The sequence below is a fragment of the Marmota monax genome, unplaced genomic scaffold, assembly GCF_021218885.2.
Source record: "Marmota monax isolate L192 unplaced genomic scaffold, Marmota_monax_Labrador192_F-V1.1 WCK01_AAM20220418_F8-fsc00521, whole genome shotgun sequence".
Lineage (NCBI taxonomy): Eukaryota > Metazoa > Chordata > Mammalia > Rodentia > Sciuridae > Marmota > Marmota monax.
In genome coordinates, this window is record NW_026694603.1 from 211,262 (window position 1) to 224,284 (window position 13,023).

General features: G+C 43.3%; 1 protein-coding gene across 1 annotated transcript in view; it reads left to right on the forward strand.

Moving 5' to 3' along the window:
* Myh13 (myosin heavy chain 13) overlaps window positions 1-13,023 on the forward strand; it is a 51,727-nt gene that overhangs the window by 38,377 nt on the left and 327 nt on the right. The window contains exons 28-38 of the mRNA XM_046422095.1: window positions 654-850; window positions 1,848-2,031; window positions 3,016-3,181; window positions 3,840-3,964; window positions 5,063-5,371; window positions 5,445-5,648; window positions 7,574-7,699; window positions 7,970-8,140; window positions 10,701-10,805; window positions 10,904-10,999; window positions 12,703-12,837. Of these exons, the coding sequence (XP_046278051.1) occupies window positions 654-850; window positions 1,848-2,031; window positions 3,016-3,181; window positions 3,840-3,964; window positions 5,063-5,371; window positions 5,445-5,648; window positions 7,574-7,699; window positions 7,970-8,140; window positions 10,701-10,805; window positions 10,904-10,999; window positions 12,703-12,837 (1,818 nt within the window). The remainder of the gene's footprint in view (window positions 1-653; window positions 851-1,847; window positions 2,032-3,015; window positions 3,182-3,839; window positions 3,965-5,062; window positions 5,372-5,444; window positions 5,649-7,573; window positions 7,700-7,969; window positions 8,141-10,700; window positions 10,806-10,903; window positions 11,000-12,702; window positions 12,838-13,023) is intronic.

The following is a 13,023-nucleotide window of genomic DNA, read 5'->3' on the forward strand; positions in this document are numbered from 1 at the left end:
TTGAGTTAAACTTTCACCCTATCCAGATGACAGTGAGTGAGTGAAGAGACCTCTGGGCATGTCCTGTCTCACTTGAGACAGGAGGTGGAGCCCTGGAAACAGTACAGCCCATTTCCACAGTCCCCAGTGTGGGGACACATCCCCCTGATGACACCAAAAGATGCTCTCAGATTTCTCCTGGTTATAGCATTCAATAACATTGCATCAAGTAGTGAGAAAATTGTTCCCTTTTTAATTCTGTTTCAATCCTTCTGATGACGTCCAGGAAAAAGGTCTCAATTTGGACAAATCTTTAGAATTTGTTTATTTACTTTATCAAGCAATAAAAAGAAGGCTTTAGACACAGAGTCATAGCAGGTGACAGTGCCAAGATAAGCAGCGATAATATTGCTTTATTTCCATTGCATTTGTTTTTATGGTTACCTGCTGTTTATGGCAAATGTTAATGGTTTTCTCCTGGCTATTGTGGAATAGTCAAATATAATTAAAAAGCAAACTTAAGAAAACTAAACAGGTGATATGCTGATATGGCAAATGTTTTGAAGATAGTATGGGAATGATCCTAGTTAGGGAAAAGCTATTTCAATGAAAAATACCTTAATCTGGGAAAGAATCATATATTTTTTGCAATTTGTCACCACTGTAATTCCCAGGCCAAGAATGCCCTGGCCCACGCCCTGCAGTCCTCCCGCCATGACTGTGACCTGCTGCGGGAGCAGTATGAGGAGGAGCAGGAAGGCAAAGCCGAGCTGCAGAGGGCGCTGTCCAAGGCCAACAGTGAGGTTGCCCAGTGGAGGACCAAGTATGAGACTGATGCCATCCAGCGCACAGAGGAGCTGGAGGAGGCCAAGTATGGGCTCTAAGGTTACAATAGGACAGGTGACCCCTGGACACATCGTAAGAGGCAGAGAGGACTTCCTACCTGGAGAGACTCTCTTGTTACAGTTTCTTAACCATTCAGATAACCATTTCCCATTCTCTTGGGGTCTCCTCTTTCTTGTGGGGAACTCTTTCTTCTGGCCCCCTCGGTAGCTTCTTAGGGACCTTCTTTGTCACCAAGCATTTTGGGATTATTCCAGAGATACAATCATGTTGCTTCATGACAGAGATAAGTTCTGAGAGACAAATCATGAGGCAATTTCTGTGCTGTACAAACATCCTGTGATTTCCTTACACAAACCTAAATGATATAGGCCAATCACTTAATATGTCCTCTTGATATGATCAAGATCCATGGTAAATACAAGATGAATGATGGCATCACGGGATGTACTGTTTTACAGTGAACTTTTTTTTAATAAGTAGAAGGGGTACACTCCAAAAAAACAGTAACAAGGTTAAAATAGGACTGGTGGTGTACCTCAGCGGCAGAGAGCTTGCCTAGCATGCGAAGGCTATGGGTTCAATCTCCAGCACCACACACACACAAAAAAAGTATAGTATAATAAAAATATACATCATTAACAGAATTGCTTTTTATCACTATCAGGTACTGTGTACTGTATACAAACATATGTATCATACCTTTATATGACTGGCAGCACAGTAGGTTTGTTTATAACAGCATCTCCATAAACATACGAAGTAATGCATTTCACTACATATAACAATGGCTACCATGTCCCTAGATGTGAATTTTTCAGGTTCATTACAATTTCATGGAACCCCAGTTGTATGTGCTCTGTGACATGTCATGATGTGATACATGACTGTACTTGGATCCTTTCCACTCAAATGCTAAGTCTTGCTCAATCCTTCCAGACAGTTCTTTTTCAACCTGACAAGTTACATTCTTAAAATATCCCACTTTTGACAATACAAGGGAAAAAAAAATCTGGTTCTCTTAGGAAGAAATTGGCCCAGAGGCTCCAGGAGGCAGAGGAGAACACAGAGACTGCAAACTCCAAGTGTGCTTCCTTGGAGAAAACCAAGCAGAGGCTTCAGGGAGAAGTGGATGACCTAATGCTGGACCTGGAGCGAGCCAACACAGCCTGCGCCACTCTGGACAAGAAGCAGAGGAACTTCGATAAGGTCCTTCCCCAACCGCTTAATGGAGGTGGTGGTCAGAGTGACAGGCTTTCACATTTGGATGTGTGAGATGCACCCACATTTGACAAGGCCCCCAGCTAGAACATTAATTCTCAGTTTGGAGGACTCTGAGTCTCTCTTTACTTTTGTGACAGTCCCTCTGAAGGGAATTTTAGTTTTAGAGCTAATTCAGATTATATTGAGATTGTAATACAGGTAAATATCCTAATCCAAATAGCCAAACTGTTCCAAAATCCAAAAATTTTTGAGCATTAATACGATGTCCCAAGTGAAAAAATTTCAGACTGACCTCATGTGATATATTGCAATTAAAATGCACATGAACTAAAAATGTATAAAATTACCTTCAGGCCAAGTGTATGAGCTGTATATGAAACACAAATAAATGTTGTGTATAGACTTGGGCCTCATCCCCAATAAATCTCATTTTATACAGATATCAAAATGAGATTTAATGTATATAGTTAAATTTATGTACACACATACACACATGAGCACTACCAAATTCAAAGGAATCTGAAGTCGGAAACACTTCTTTTCCCAAGAATTTAAAATCAAGGATACTCAATCTGTATCTTTAAGAATCCAGCAGAGGTCTGGCACCAGAGTGCATGCCTGTGATACCAGCTACTTGGGAAGCTGAGGCAGGATGATTGCAAGTTTTGAGGCCACACTGAGCAATTTAGAAAGACCCTTTCTCAAAATAAAAAATGAAAAGAGTAGGGATATAGCTCAATAGTAGAGTACCCCTGGTAATAATCCCCAGGACTACAAAATAAATAAATAATAAAAGAATCCAGAAAAGCAAAGATTGTAGCCAGTGGTCCAGAGCAGGACCCCTCCTCTTCTTTGACCCCCCAAAGATGAAAGTCGGAAGCCTTGGCATTACTAATAGCCCTTGTTTGAGCAGACTTTCAACTCCCCCAGCCCCCTCTGCTTCTCACATGGCCCTTTATCATCTCCCAGGTCCTTGCAGAATGGAAGCAAAAACTGGATGAGAGTCAAGCTGAGCTGGAAGCTGCTCAGAAAGAGTCCAGGTCGCTTAGTACTGAAATCTTCAAGATGAGGAACGCCTATGAAGAGGTGGTGGAACAGTTAGAGACGTTGAAGCGGGAGAACAAAAATCTGCAAGGTGAGCTCTCTTGGGGCCCCAGCTGTATAATATTTCCTCTTTTCCTCCTGCCATCCCCTTCCCCAATTTGCCCACTGCCTCCTCCCTCCCACTACTCTACCAAATCTTCTCCCCACATGCATCCCATTTGCTCAATGGGCCCCAGGTCTTGGATCCTGTGCCTTAATGAGCATAAGATCAGCTTAGGAACAGCTTAGTTTTATTTTTAAGAACTGAAGGCACAATGGGTTACAATGCCCACTTTTTTAGAGAACAAGATCCTACAGGGATTCTTAGTGGCTTTGCATCTTTGTGCATGTCGCTAAATCCCTTAGGACCTCAGACTTTTGCCCTATAAAATTAGAAGACCAAAATCCAGTGCTTTCTAAAGCTTCTGCCAGCTTATGCATTTCCTGGCTCTCTCGGTGATCCTGTTGCATTCTTTGTAAAGTTTTAGGATTTATTAAAGTGTTCTATCCTTGTCGCTCACCCCTCTGCATAGCACAGGTGAGACAACACATCTGGTCTTACCGACACCTCATCTGAATGGCTTCCCTGTATTCTCTCCTATGTGAATGTCACGAGTGAGCTGCCAACCCCTAAATTGCCTGGCAAAAGTGTAGCTATGCTATAAGCTAGAGTCTGTTGCAACAGCCTAAATCAAGCCTGTCCTTTGCAGAAGAGATTTCTGACTTAACTGAGCAGATTGCAGAAACTGGCAAGAACCTCCAGGAAGTAGAAAAGACCAAGAAGCAAGTGGAGCAGGAAAAGTCCGACCTCCAGGCTGCCTTGGAAGAGGCAGAGGCAAGTGCCTTGTCTGGAATATGGCACTGGGAAGTTCAGGAAAACAGGAATCTGAAAGGATGCCCTTGTCCACCCATAGAGGTGCCTCCCTGCCAGGAGGCATTGAGTCCCTGTTGGGAAGAACATTCAACCCTTCCTGGGGCTGAAAAAGCTAAGCTTTGTGGCATGGTCTCCCGAGTACCCTCTCTAGCACATGTCCTCTTTGGAAAATAAGTGTGTTCATTGTGTCCTCAATATCTTCCTTGCAAGAAGCAAAACAAAAAATCAATCAGCAAACATTCTGAAAGCCAGCTCAGAATCCTTCAGTTTTATGTTTAACTTAGGGTTGTGCACAACATCGGTGGCTATTGAGAATCTTAAATCATCAAAATAGAGCCAGATGTAAAGTTCAAATTTATGAGCCCTAGATCCATAATAATGATTAACATGTATGCAATTTATTATGGGCCAGGCACAGTTCTAAGCCATTTACTTGTATAATTCATTTAATTCTCACAACAGACCTTTGTGTACATTATATATACATATGTATAGGTACGTATGTGTATGCATATCTATCCATATATGTATCTATACCTGTGTGTTATACGTGTGTGTGTACATATGATTTGTGTAGGTATATTATTCTTATCCATTTTACAGATGCTACAAAGAGAGTGTGTAATCAGCCCAAAGCCCCTCTAAACACCAGATCAGGTCATGTCCAGAGCAGGGCAATTGGTGATGATGTTTCTAGGAAAATTTGAAGGAATGCAGGATAACAGAAAAGCACTTACCCTGTCATTGTAGAAAATAGCTCTTGAATTACAGTTATTATTAAAATAGATACCATCCATCGAATTTTTATTTGAATTATGATTATTATTAAAACAGAAACCCATCATCTTTTTTATTAATTCCAAAGGATGCTCAATATATAAAGTTTTATCCCAACATTTGGGATATTCGTGGGCAAGTCAAATACTCGAACCTCTGAATATAGTTCCCTTCATCTGTGAAATTGGTATAAAAATATCCATTTTACTACAATAGGGGTGGAAATGTCCATTCGAGAGGTGATGCCCACAGCACTCCCAATTGCTCCTTTTTTCTAATTAGGGTTCCTTGGAACATGAGGAGAGCAAGATATTGCGTGTCCAGCTAGAGCTGAGCCAGGTAAAATCCGAGCTTGACCGCAAGGTTACTGAGAAGGATGAAGAAATTGAGCAGCTAAAAAGAAACAGCCAGCGAGCCACAGAGACCATGCAGAGCGTGCTGGATGCTGAAATCCGGAGCCGGAATGACGCCCTGAGGTTGAAGAAGAAGATGGAGGGAGACCTCAATGAGATGGAGGTCCAGCTGGGTCATTCCAACCGCCAGGTGGCGGAGACCCAGAAACACCTGTGCACGGTCCAGGGCCAGCTCAAGGTGAGCACCACCCACTCCCACGCTCCCTCAGCCTGCCCTGCGGCTCTGCCTTCACTCCTGGTTGCCCCTGTAGGATTCCCAGCTGCATTTGGATGATGCCATAAGGAGCAATGAGGATCTCAAGGAGCAGCTAGCCATCGTGGAACGCAGGAATGGTCTCCTGCAGGAAGAGCTGGAGGAGATGAAGGTGGCCCTGGAGCAAACAGAGAGGACTCGCAGGCTGTCGGAACAAGAATTGCTGGATGCCAGCGACCGAGTGCAGCTACTGCACTCCCAGGTGCGTCCCCCTGCGCCAGGCTCTAGGTCCACTGTGAGTGCAGGTAGGGCCTCCCGCAAGCGCAGGTATCTCCCCACTACCTCCTCCACGTGCCTCTGCTCAAGGTTCATCATGGGAGCAAGTAGAGCCCAGGCCCTACTCCTCCCAAAGTAGTGGTTAAAACTGCCAGGTAAACTTGAACTCTTGATTGACAGATTCCTGAGCTTTCTTTTATCCAAAGATAAAGACAAAAGGTCATGCATGTTAAAGGGAATTCAGAGCAAGCAGGAATCATATTATTGCCTAAAGCAGCTGGGGAAGGCTTCACAGAGGAAGTACAGATTAAGTAGCCCTTATCCAAAAGTACTTGGGACTAGACATGTTTCTGATTTCAGGTTGTTTTGGATTTGGGAAGATTGGCACATACATAATAAGATATATTGGGGATGGGACCCAAATCTAAACATGAAACTCGTTTTGTTTTATTTTCACTGGGTACACATAGCCTGAAGGGACTTCTATAGATTCTGTTTAGGGTGCCTGAGTTTTGACAATGACTTATCACATAAGGTTAAGTGTGGAATTTTCCACTGGTTGTGAGAGGTTTTGAATTTTGGATCCTTTTCAGATTTCAAGATTTCATGTGTTTGAATTAGAATGCTTAGCCTATACCATTTAAGCTGAAATCTGAGAATATTAGGATTTTCTTTCAAAATAACCATTTTTATGAAAGTTTTAAGAAGTTGCTTGTGTTATAAAACAGAAAATATGAGCAGACACACAGAAGAAACAAAATCAACCATATTGTTAACATTTCAGGGTATCTTATTCTTATGCCCTTGTGAATTACATAAACACATTTTTGATAAAACTATGTTTGATCTTTTGTAAACTATTGCTTTCATTTAATAATGTGACATGAACTTATTTCTACCTCTTTAAATCATCTATGATATGGTGGTTTTTTTATTGGTTGCTCAAGACAATACAATGATCATGACATATATGATATGGTTTTTAATGTCTGGAAAACAGGCTACTACAGTGCTATAATATGGCACTTTAATCAATCCTCTATGGTTGGTTAATTTAGATTGTTCCCAATAAAATTTTTATGATTAGAAAGACCATTGTTATAAATGTGCTCATAACTAAATTTTCACATACATCTACTATTATTATTGCCTTGATATTTCTGGAAGTAAATAAAATTCTAGAAATAAAATTTCAGGGTCAAAACAATAAAGATATTCATAATACATTGTAAATTGTTCCTTAACAAGGTGTCTCAATTTTTATTCCAATTAGAAAATGATGTGAGGGCTCTTTTCTACAAATTCTGAAAAGTCCCTATTATTTCTTGAATCATCATCAGTTTTATTGTTGGAGCATACTTCATTGGGAATTTCAGTATTTATTACTAGCAAAGTGAATCACTTCATCATTTTATTGTATGTTGTATTTCTTCCTATGTGTTTTTTTCTACTTGTACTCCTTGCCCCTTTTATTGATTTGTCTTATTTCTATCATAAGGAAGAGAATACTTTTTCCATAATATATATTGTAAATATTTTTTAGTTTGTCATTATCCTTTCAATTCTATCTAAAGTACATTTTGATTATTAGGATTATTTTTCATGTGACATGTAGTTATATCTATCAACAATTTCCTTGTTCCATTGCCTTTTATTGACTAATCTATCCTAAATATTCAAAATTCCACCTTTATCATTGACTCAATTTTTTTTTTTATGTTCAGTTTTGGATATGTTTCAAGACTTTCTGTTCAGTTGAAGCTGAAATCATACCTAACAGACCACCCATGTGAAAAACAAGAAATGGAACATAATTATAAGTTATTTACTAACCCACCCAACCACCTCCTTTTCGATTGTTTCATGTGCCCAAATAAAACCGTCACCACTGATATCTCATTTTTCTTGTAGAACACAAGCCTGATAAATACCAAGAAAAAACTGGAGGCTGACTTGGCTCAGTGTCAGGCAGAGGTGGAGAACTCCATCCAGGAATCCAGGAATGCAGAAGAGAAGGCCAAGAAGGCCATCACGGATGTAAGCACTGTTCTCTTTTCAGATGCTGTTTGAAATGGAGAAAGGGGGCTTCCAAGCCAGGGCATGACAGGTAGGTTTCATCTCCTTATGAGTACAGTTAGTGGTGGCTTCCTGGAGTCATTAAAGAGGCAAAATGGAACATGATAACTGGCCCCAGTAAGGCAGGGGAGATTCAATCTGATGCACAAGACCAACTTGAACAGCATCATCCATATGCTCTGGGAAGGGATAGGTGGATTGTTCACTAATATGTCCTGTGAACTTGACCAGGCTGCCATGATGGCTGAGGAGCTGAAGAAGGAGCAGGACACCAGCGCCCACCTGGAGCGGATGAAGAAGAACTTGGAACAGACGGTGAAGGACCTGCAGCACCGTCTGGATGAGGCTGAGCAACTGGCCCTGAAGGGTGGCAAGAAGCAGATCCAGAAACTGGAGGCCAGGGTAAGTTCTTTTGAGAGGATTCTGGCTCTTGAAATGATATCCAGTTCAGCTGCCCCAGGCAAAACCATGATCCAGAAATTTATCTGGTACAAAAGTGGCTGCTGATAGACTGAAAAGATAGCTTCGGGACTATTTCCAAAAGTCCCTGTGAGCCAAATTTCTACATATTCTCTTTGACCTTTCCCTGCACCCCAACACACACAAATGGGCACTCAGCCATTGAGCCACATCCCCAGCCCCATTTTGTATTTTACTGAGAGACAGAGTCTCACTTAGTTGCTTAGCGCCTCACTTTTGCTGAGGCTGGCTTTGAACTCGCAATCTTCCTGTCTCAGCTTCCTGAGCCACTGGTATTACATGTGTGTGCCACCACGACCTGCCACAAATCCATTTTGATACGCTACTACCTTGGTATCTGTAGTGGGATGATGTCTTTTAATACTCATTTTCTGTTTTTCATGCAGACTCAGATCTATGCACCTAAATGAGAAAAACTCACTTTATAATCAGAAAAATACACATTTCATTATAATTTACAATTTGGACTGAGATTCATTTTGATGAATGATGGTCCATCCTGTAGTCTATAGTCTCCCTTTGTCTCCCACTCCCAGGTCTCTTTCTCTTCCCAACTTTTCTAAGTTTCTAAATGCAGTCTGTGATTCTGGTGTATTTCCCACTCCGTCCCAAAAGGAGAGCAATTGGTATTTCTTCCATGTTAATGCACCAGAAAAGATTAGCCCGCCCCCCAACACTGAAAGTCCTATTTGTATTTTATCTGGAAGCTTCTTTTGTATTTGTTTTGTTTCTTTGCTGACTATTCTCTTCATTTCCTCTACTGCTTGATTTTCCCTTTAGACCTGTGATGGTTTATTTCAGTCATTTTTTTTAAATGGGCTGTGCTAGCAATTGACATTTTAGAAAAGGGCTATGAGGAGGAAGTTAGAAGGAGGTTGTTAGGAGATCTCTATTGTCCCAGGAAGACAGGAAATGAAAGAGTGGGAGGGAAAGAGGATGAGGAGGAGGAAAAGAAAAGGAAACAACTTTTCCCAGCAGAATAGCCCATCTTTCTTTATACCAACCTCCCTAGGATGTGGTCACCAGGCACACAGTTTATTTAAATATGAAAGGATTTTTTTAAATTTTTGCTAAAAACAACAAGTTGTAGACAAAAGTAAACCCACCAGGGAATTTAGAACTTCCTCTCAAATTCCTTAAGTGTTTACTTGCAATTATTTCCAGTCCTATTCCATTAAAAGGAGCTTAGACCTACCCTTCTCATACATCCCTTAAGGAGGGAAGGATCAGGACCCTCTTGCCCTCTGTGGTTCTGTGATTTCTGGGTTGGCTGAGGGCCCTAGGTCACCCTCTCTCTGGTGAGGCACCTTGACTGTCCTCTAATCCCGGCTGCCCAGTTAACTGAGTTCCATAAACCTTGCATAGACCTACAGAGCAATTTCAAGGGGAAAAAAAAAAGTTTTGCAGAGCCTGATGGAAGACAGTTTGCAGGGACCATGAAGTGGAGGGTGTGAGGATCTTTTTGGAAGGGTTTCCAGAGTAAGCAGTTTCCACTGGGAGCTTTCCAAGTTGATCCAATGAGTCTCCAAGTCCAGAGTTGACCCCTCTGCAGCCACTGGGCTTCCACCCACAGTTGGATCTTACTGGGTTGTGGCTTTAGGACCACATTGAGGAACTGAGTTCTCAGTGACTGCTCCTCCCTTTCAGACTTCAGAAAAGGCCTAAGCAACTGTGACATTAACAATGCCTGTGCAGTACTTTATCCTTCTAAAAATACTTTCACATACTTTATCTAGTTTTATCCATTTGAGGTAGACTGGCTAGAAGGATCATTTCCTTCCTAAGTGATGATCATCAGACTCCATGATGGTTACTGAATTGCTTTAGATCCACCAACTAGAACTCTCATCCTCCTCCACTCCCACCACTCCCTCTCATCCTTGTGAATATGCCCCTAAAGAGGTAAAACCAACAGGATAGAAATGGAAAGGGCTGAACCCAGTGTTTTCCAATGTATCTTCTGGGACATTAGGTCAGGGCGATATGAATGACAGGAAGCTGGGGACAGGAGGAGGATAGCTTTTTCTTTTATAGAAATAGACTTTGGGACACCCTGGGTTAAACAAAAGGTGTACCTTTTATTGCCCCATGGCCCCTACTGCCTTACTCTATCAGGAATCCTGGCCACCTTAAATAGCCATGCAGGTTTCACCTCTGGGGTCCAAGTTAAAGCTGAAGCCCAGTCTGTGTTGCCCTTGCCAAACTGTAGGGATCCAGAGGAAGGGGCATTTTTGCCAATCCTGGCCCAGTTGCCCAGCTCTGTGCACACGGGCTGCCTCTGCCCAAAGAAGACGTCTCTTTCTAATCTACGCAAAGCCACTGATGGGCTTAGTGGTATCCTGGCGAATAAAAATAGCTCCCATGTCCTATTGCAAAATCTAATTAGGGAATCTTGAGTTCATTCTAAAATGCCTGGCATGTGAGTCTGTGAAAGAAGGCTGGGAGCTCTGACTTCACACTTGCGTTTTCTTCACCTACCCAGGTACGAGAGTTGGAAAGCGAGCTGGACGCTGAGCAGAAGCGGGGAGCAGAAGCTCTCAAGGGGGCCCACAAATATGAACGCAAAGTCAAGGAAATGACTTACCAGGTGGAGTCTCCAAAAGCTCAGTGAATGTTGCATGGGCCAAACCCTATAAATAGAAGCCATAGGTTGGTGGGACTCTGTCACAGATATTCTGTTTGCAGGCTGAGGAGGACCGCAAGAATATCCTCCGGCTCCAGGACCTGGTGGACAAGCTGCAGTCCAAAGTGAAGTCTTACAAGAGGCAGGCAGAGGAGGCAGTGAGTATAGGAGATCCCCAGGAATACCCACGCACCTGGCTGTATGCCCCACAAATCCTTAGTGGGAACAGGTACCTGTTTAGTATCATCTGCAGAAGGTCTGACCTGAGTTTGCATTTGCAAGTATAAACATAGGCCCACCTCTTCTCACTCCCCTGGCTTACCTTCCCTACCTCCACCACGTCTGTGCCTTCTTATCTCCATCCCCTACATTGTACTGTCACCTCCATCCCCTACATTCAACCTTTACTCACCTCACTCCATCCCTTCCCACTCTGACTCACTCTGTCCATCGTGTTGCATCTTAGCTCACTTTACTGGCCTTGCATGGCCCAAACTCTCCCTAACCACCCCAACCGCCACCCCCTCCACCTTCCCTGAGACACCTCCTCTTAATGCACATCATCGCCACACCCTACATCCTTTTCCCCACCTCCTCCAGTCTTCTCATCCTCCTCCACTCCCACCACTCCCTCTCATCCTTGTGGATCTGCCCCTTTATCAGAGAGGTGAAACCAACAGGAGAGAAATAGAATGAGCTGAACCCAGTGTTTTCCAAAATATCGTCTATGGCTTTAGGTCAGGGGGATGTGAATGACAGGAAGCTGAGGACAGGAGGAGGATAGCTTTTTCTTTTATAGAAATAGACTTTGGAACACTCTGGGTTAAACAAAGTAAAACTGGTTGCTTTACTTCAAGAGTTTCTTGGATTTTGTAAGTAATTTGCGATTAACTCCCCCAGTGGAAGAGATAGTCTATCATATAGCATTTCCTACACTTAATTGATTTTCCTACACTTAATTGATTTTCCTACACTTAATTGACATGTGCACAAAGCTGGGCAACTGAGCCAGGATTAGCAAAGATGCCCCTTCCTCTGGATCCTCCAGTTTGGCAAGGGCTTCAGCCTTAACTTGACCCCAGAGGTGAAACCTGCATAGCTATTTAAGGTGGCCAGGATTCATAATGAAGTAAGGCAGTAGGGGCCATGGGGCAGTAAAAGGTGTGCTCAGACCCCAGTTCCAGAACCTTCTTATTGCATGCAGAGCTTCTCTCACAAATAGTGTTATGAGGAATAAAATTTAAAGGACTCTCCCCTAGACAAATGTCTAAGCAGATGACTTCTCTCATTGCCCTTTTTCTTTCCTGCCTAGAAGCCTGGACAGTTCCAGACTCACCTCAAAGAAGCATATTTGAATTGGTTAAATGGAGGGAGAGATCATACACATTGGATTAGTGCAGTCCCACCAAGATTAGCAAGGTTGGAGGGGTACCTAGGAGGCCACTTAAGCCAGGAACCCTTAGATAACCCTCAAATGGATCCATACCATGCTCCGGCCCCAGACACATGGTACTGGGCAGAATGATAGGACAAAGGGGACCTGAGCCATTGGTCTCTGAGACTTTCTGGTGTCTTAGAAGAACTTTAGAATTGTGTCTCCTCCAAAAATCTGTGCAGGTGAGATAGCATAGAGAAGGGGTTCAGGGCTACATGGGTGGGGGCTTGGAGCACCTGCAAGGTAAGCCCAGTGTACATGGCCATGAACTGGGAGCTTCATCCTCACACTCTGGAGAACTCAGCCCACCTTTCCTCCCTGTTATCAGGTAATCCAGGGCCCACAGCCTCCTGGTCCTCAAACTCCCTGGAGCCCCAGAGTCACACTGAGAGGCTCCATAACCTCATACCTCCATTTCCCCTTCAGGAGGAGCAAGCCAACACGCAGCTGTCCAGGTGCCGGAGGGTCCAGCATGAGCTGGAGGAGGCCGAGGAGAGGGCGGATATCGCCGAGTCCCAAGTCAACAAGCTGAGGGCCAAGAGCCGAGATGTGGGGGGCCAGGTAAGAGCAGACCCCTGAGACCTAGGGGACCAATAGAACACCCAGGGAGAGCTTGGAGGATGCCTGTGGGTCCCCTCCACCCCTGCTACTGCTCATGCACTCACAGATGCTACTATTTCAACAGAGACTCCCAATTCCCAGGCTCTTGGGAGAATAAGCCGAGAGACACAAGGAGACAGACGTGTT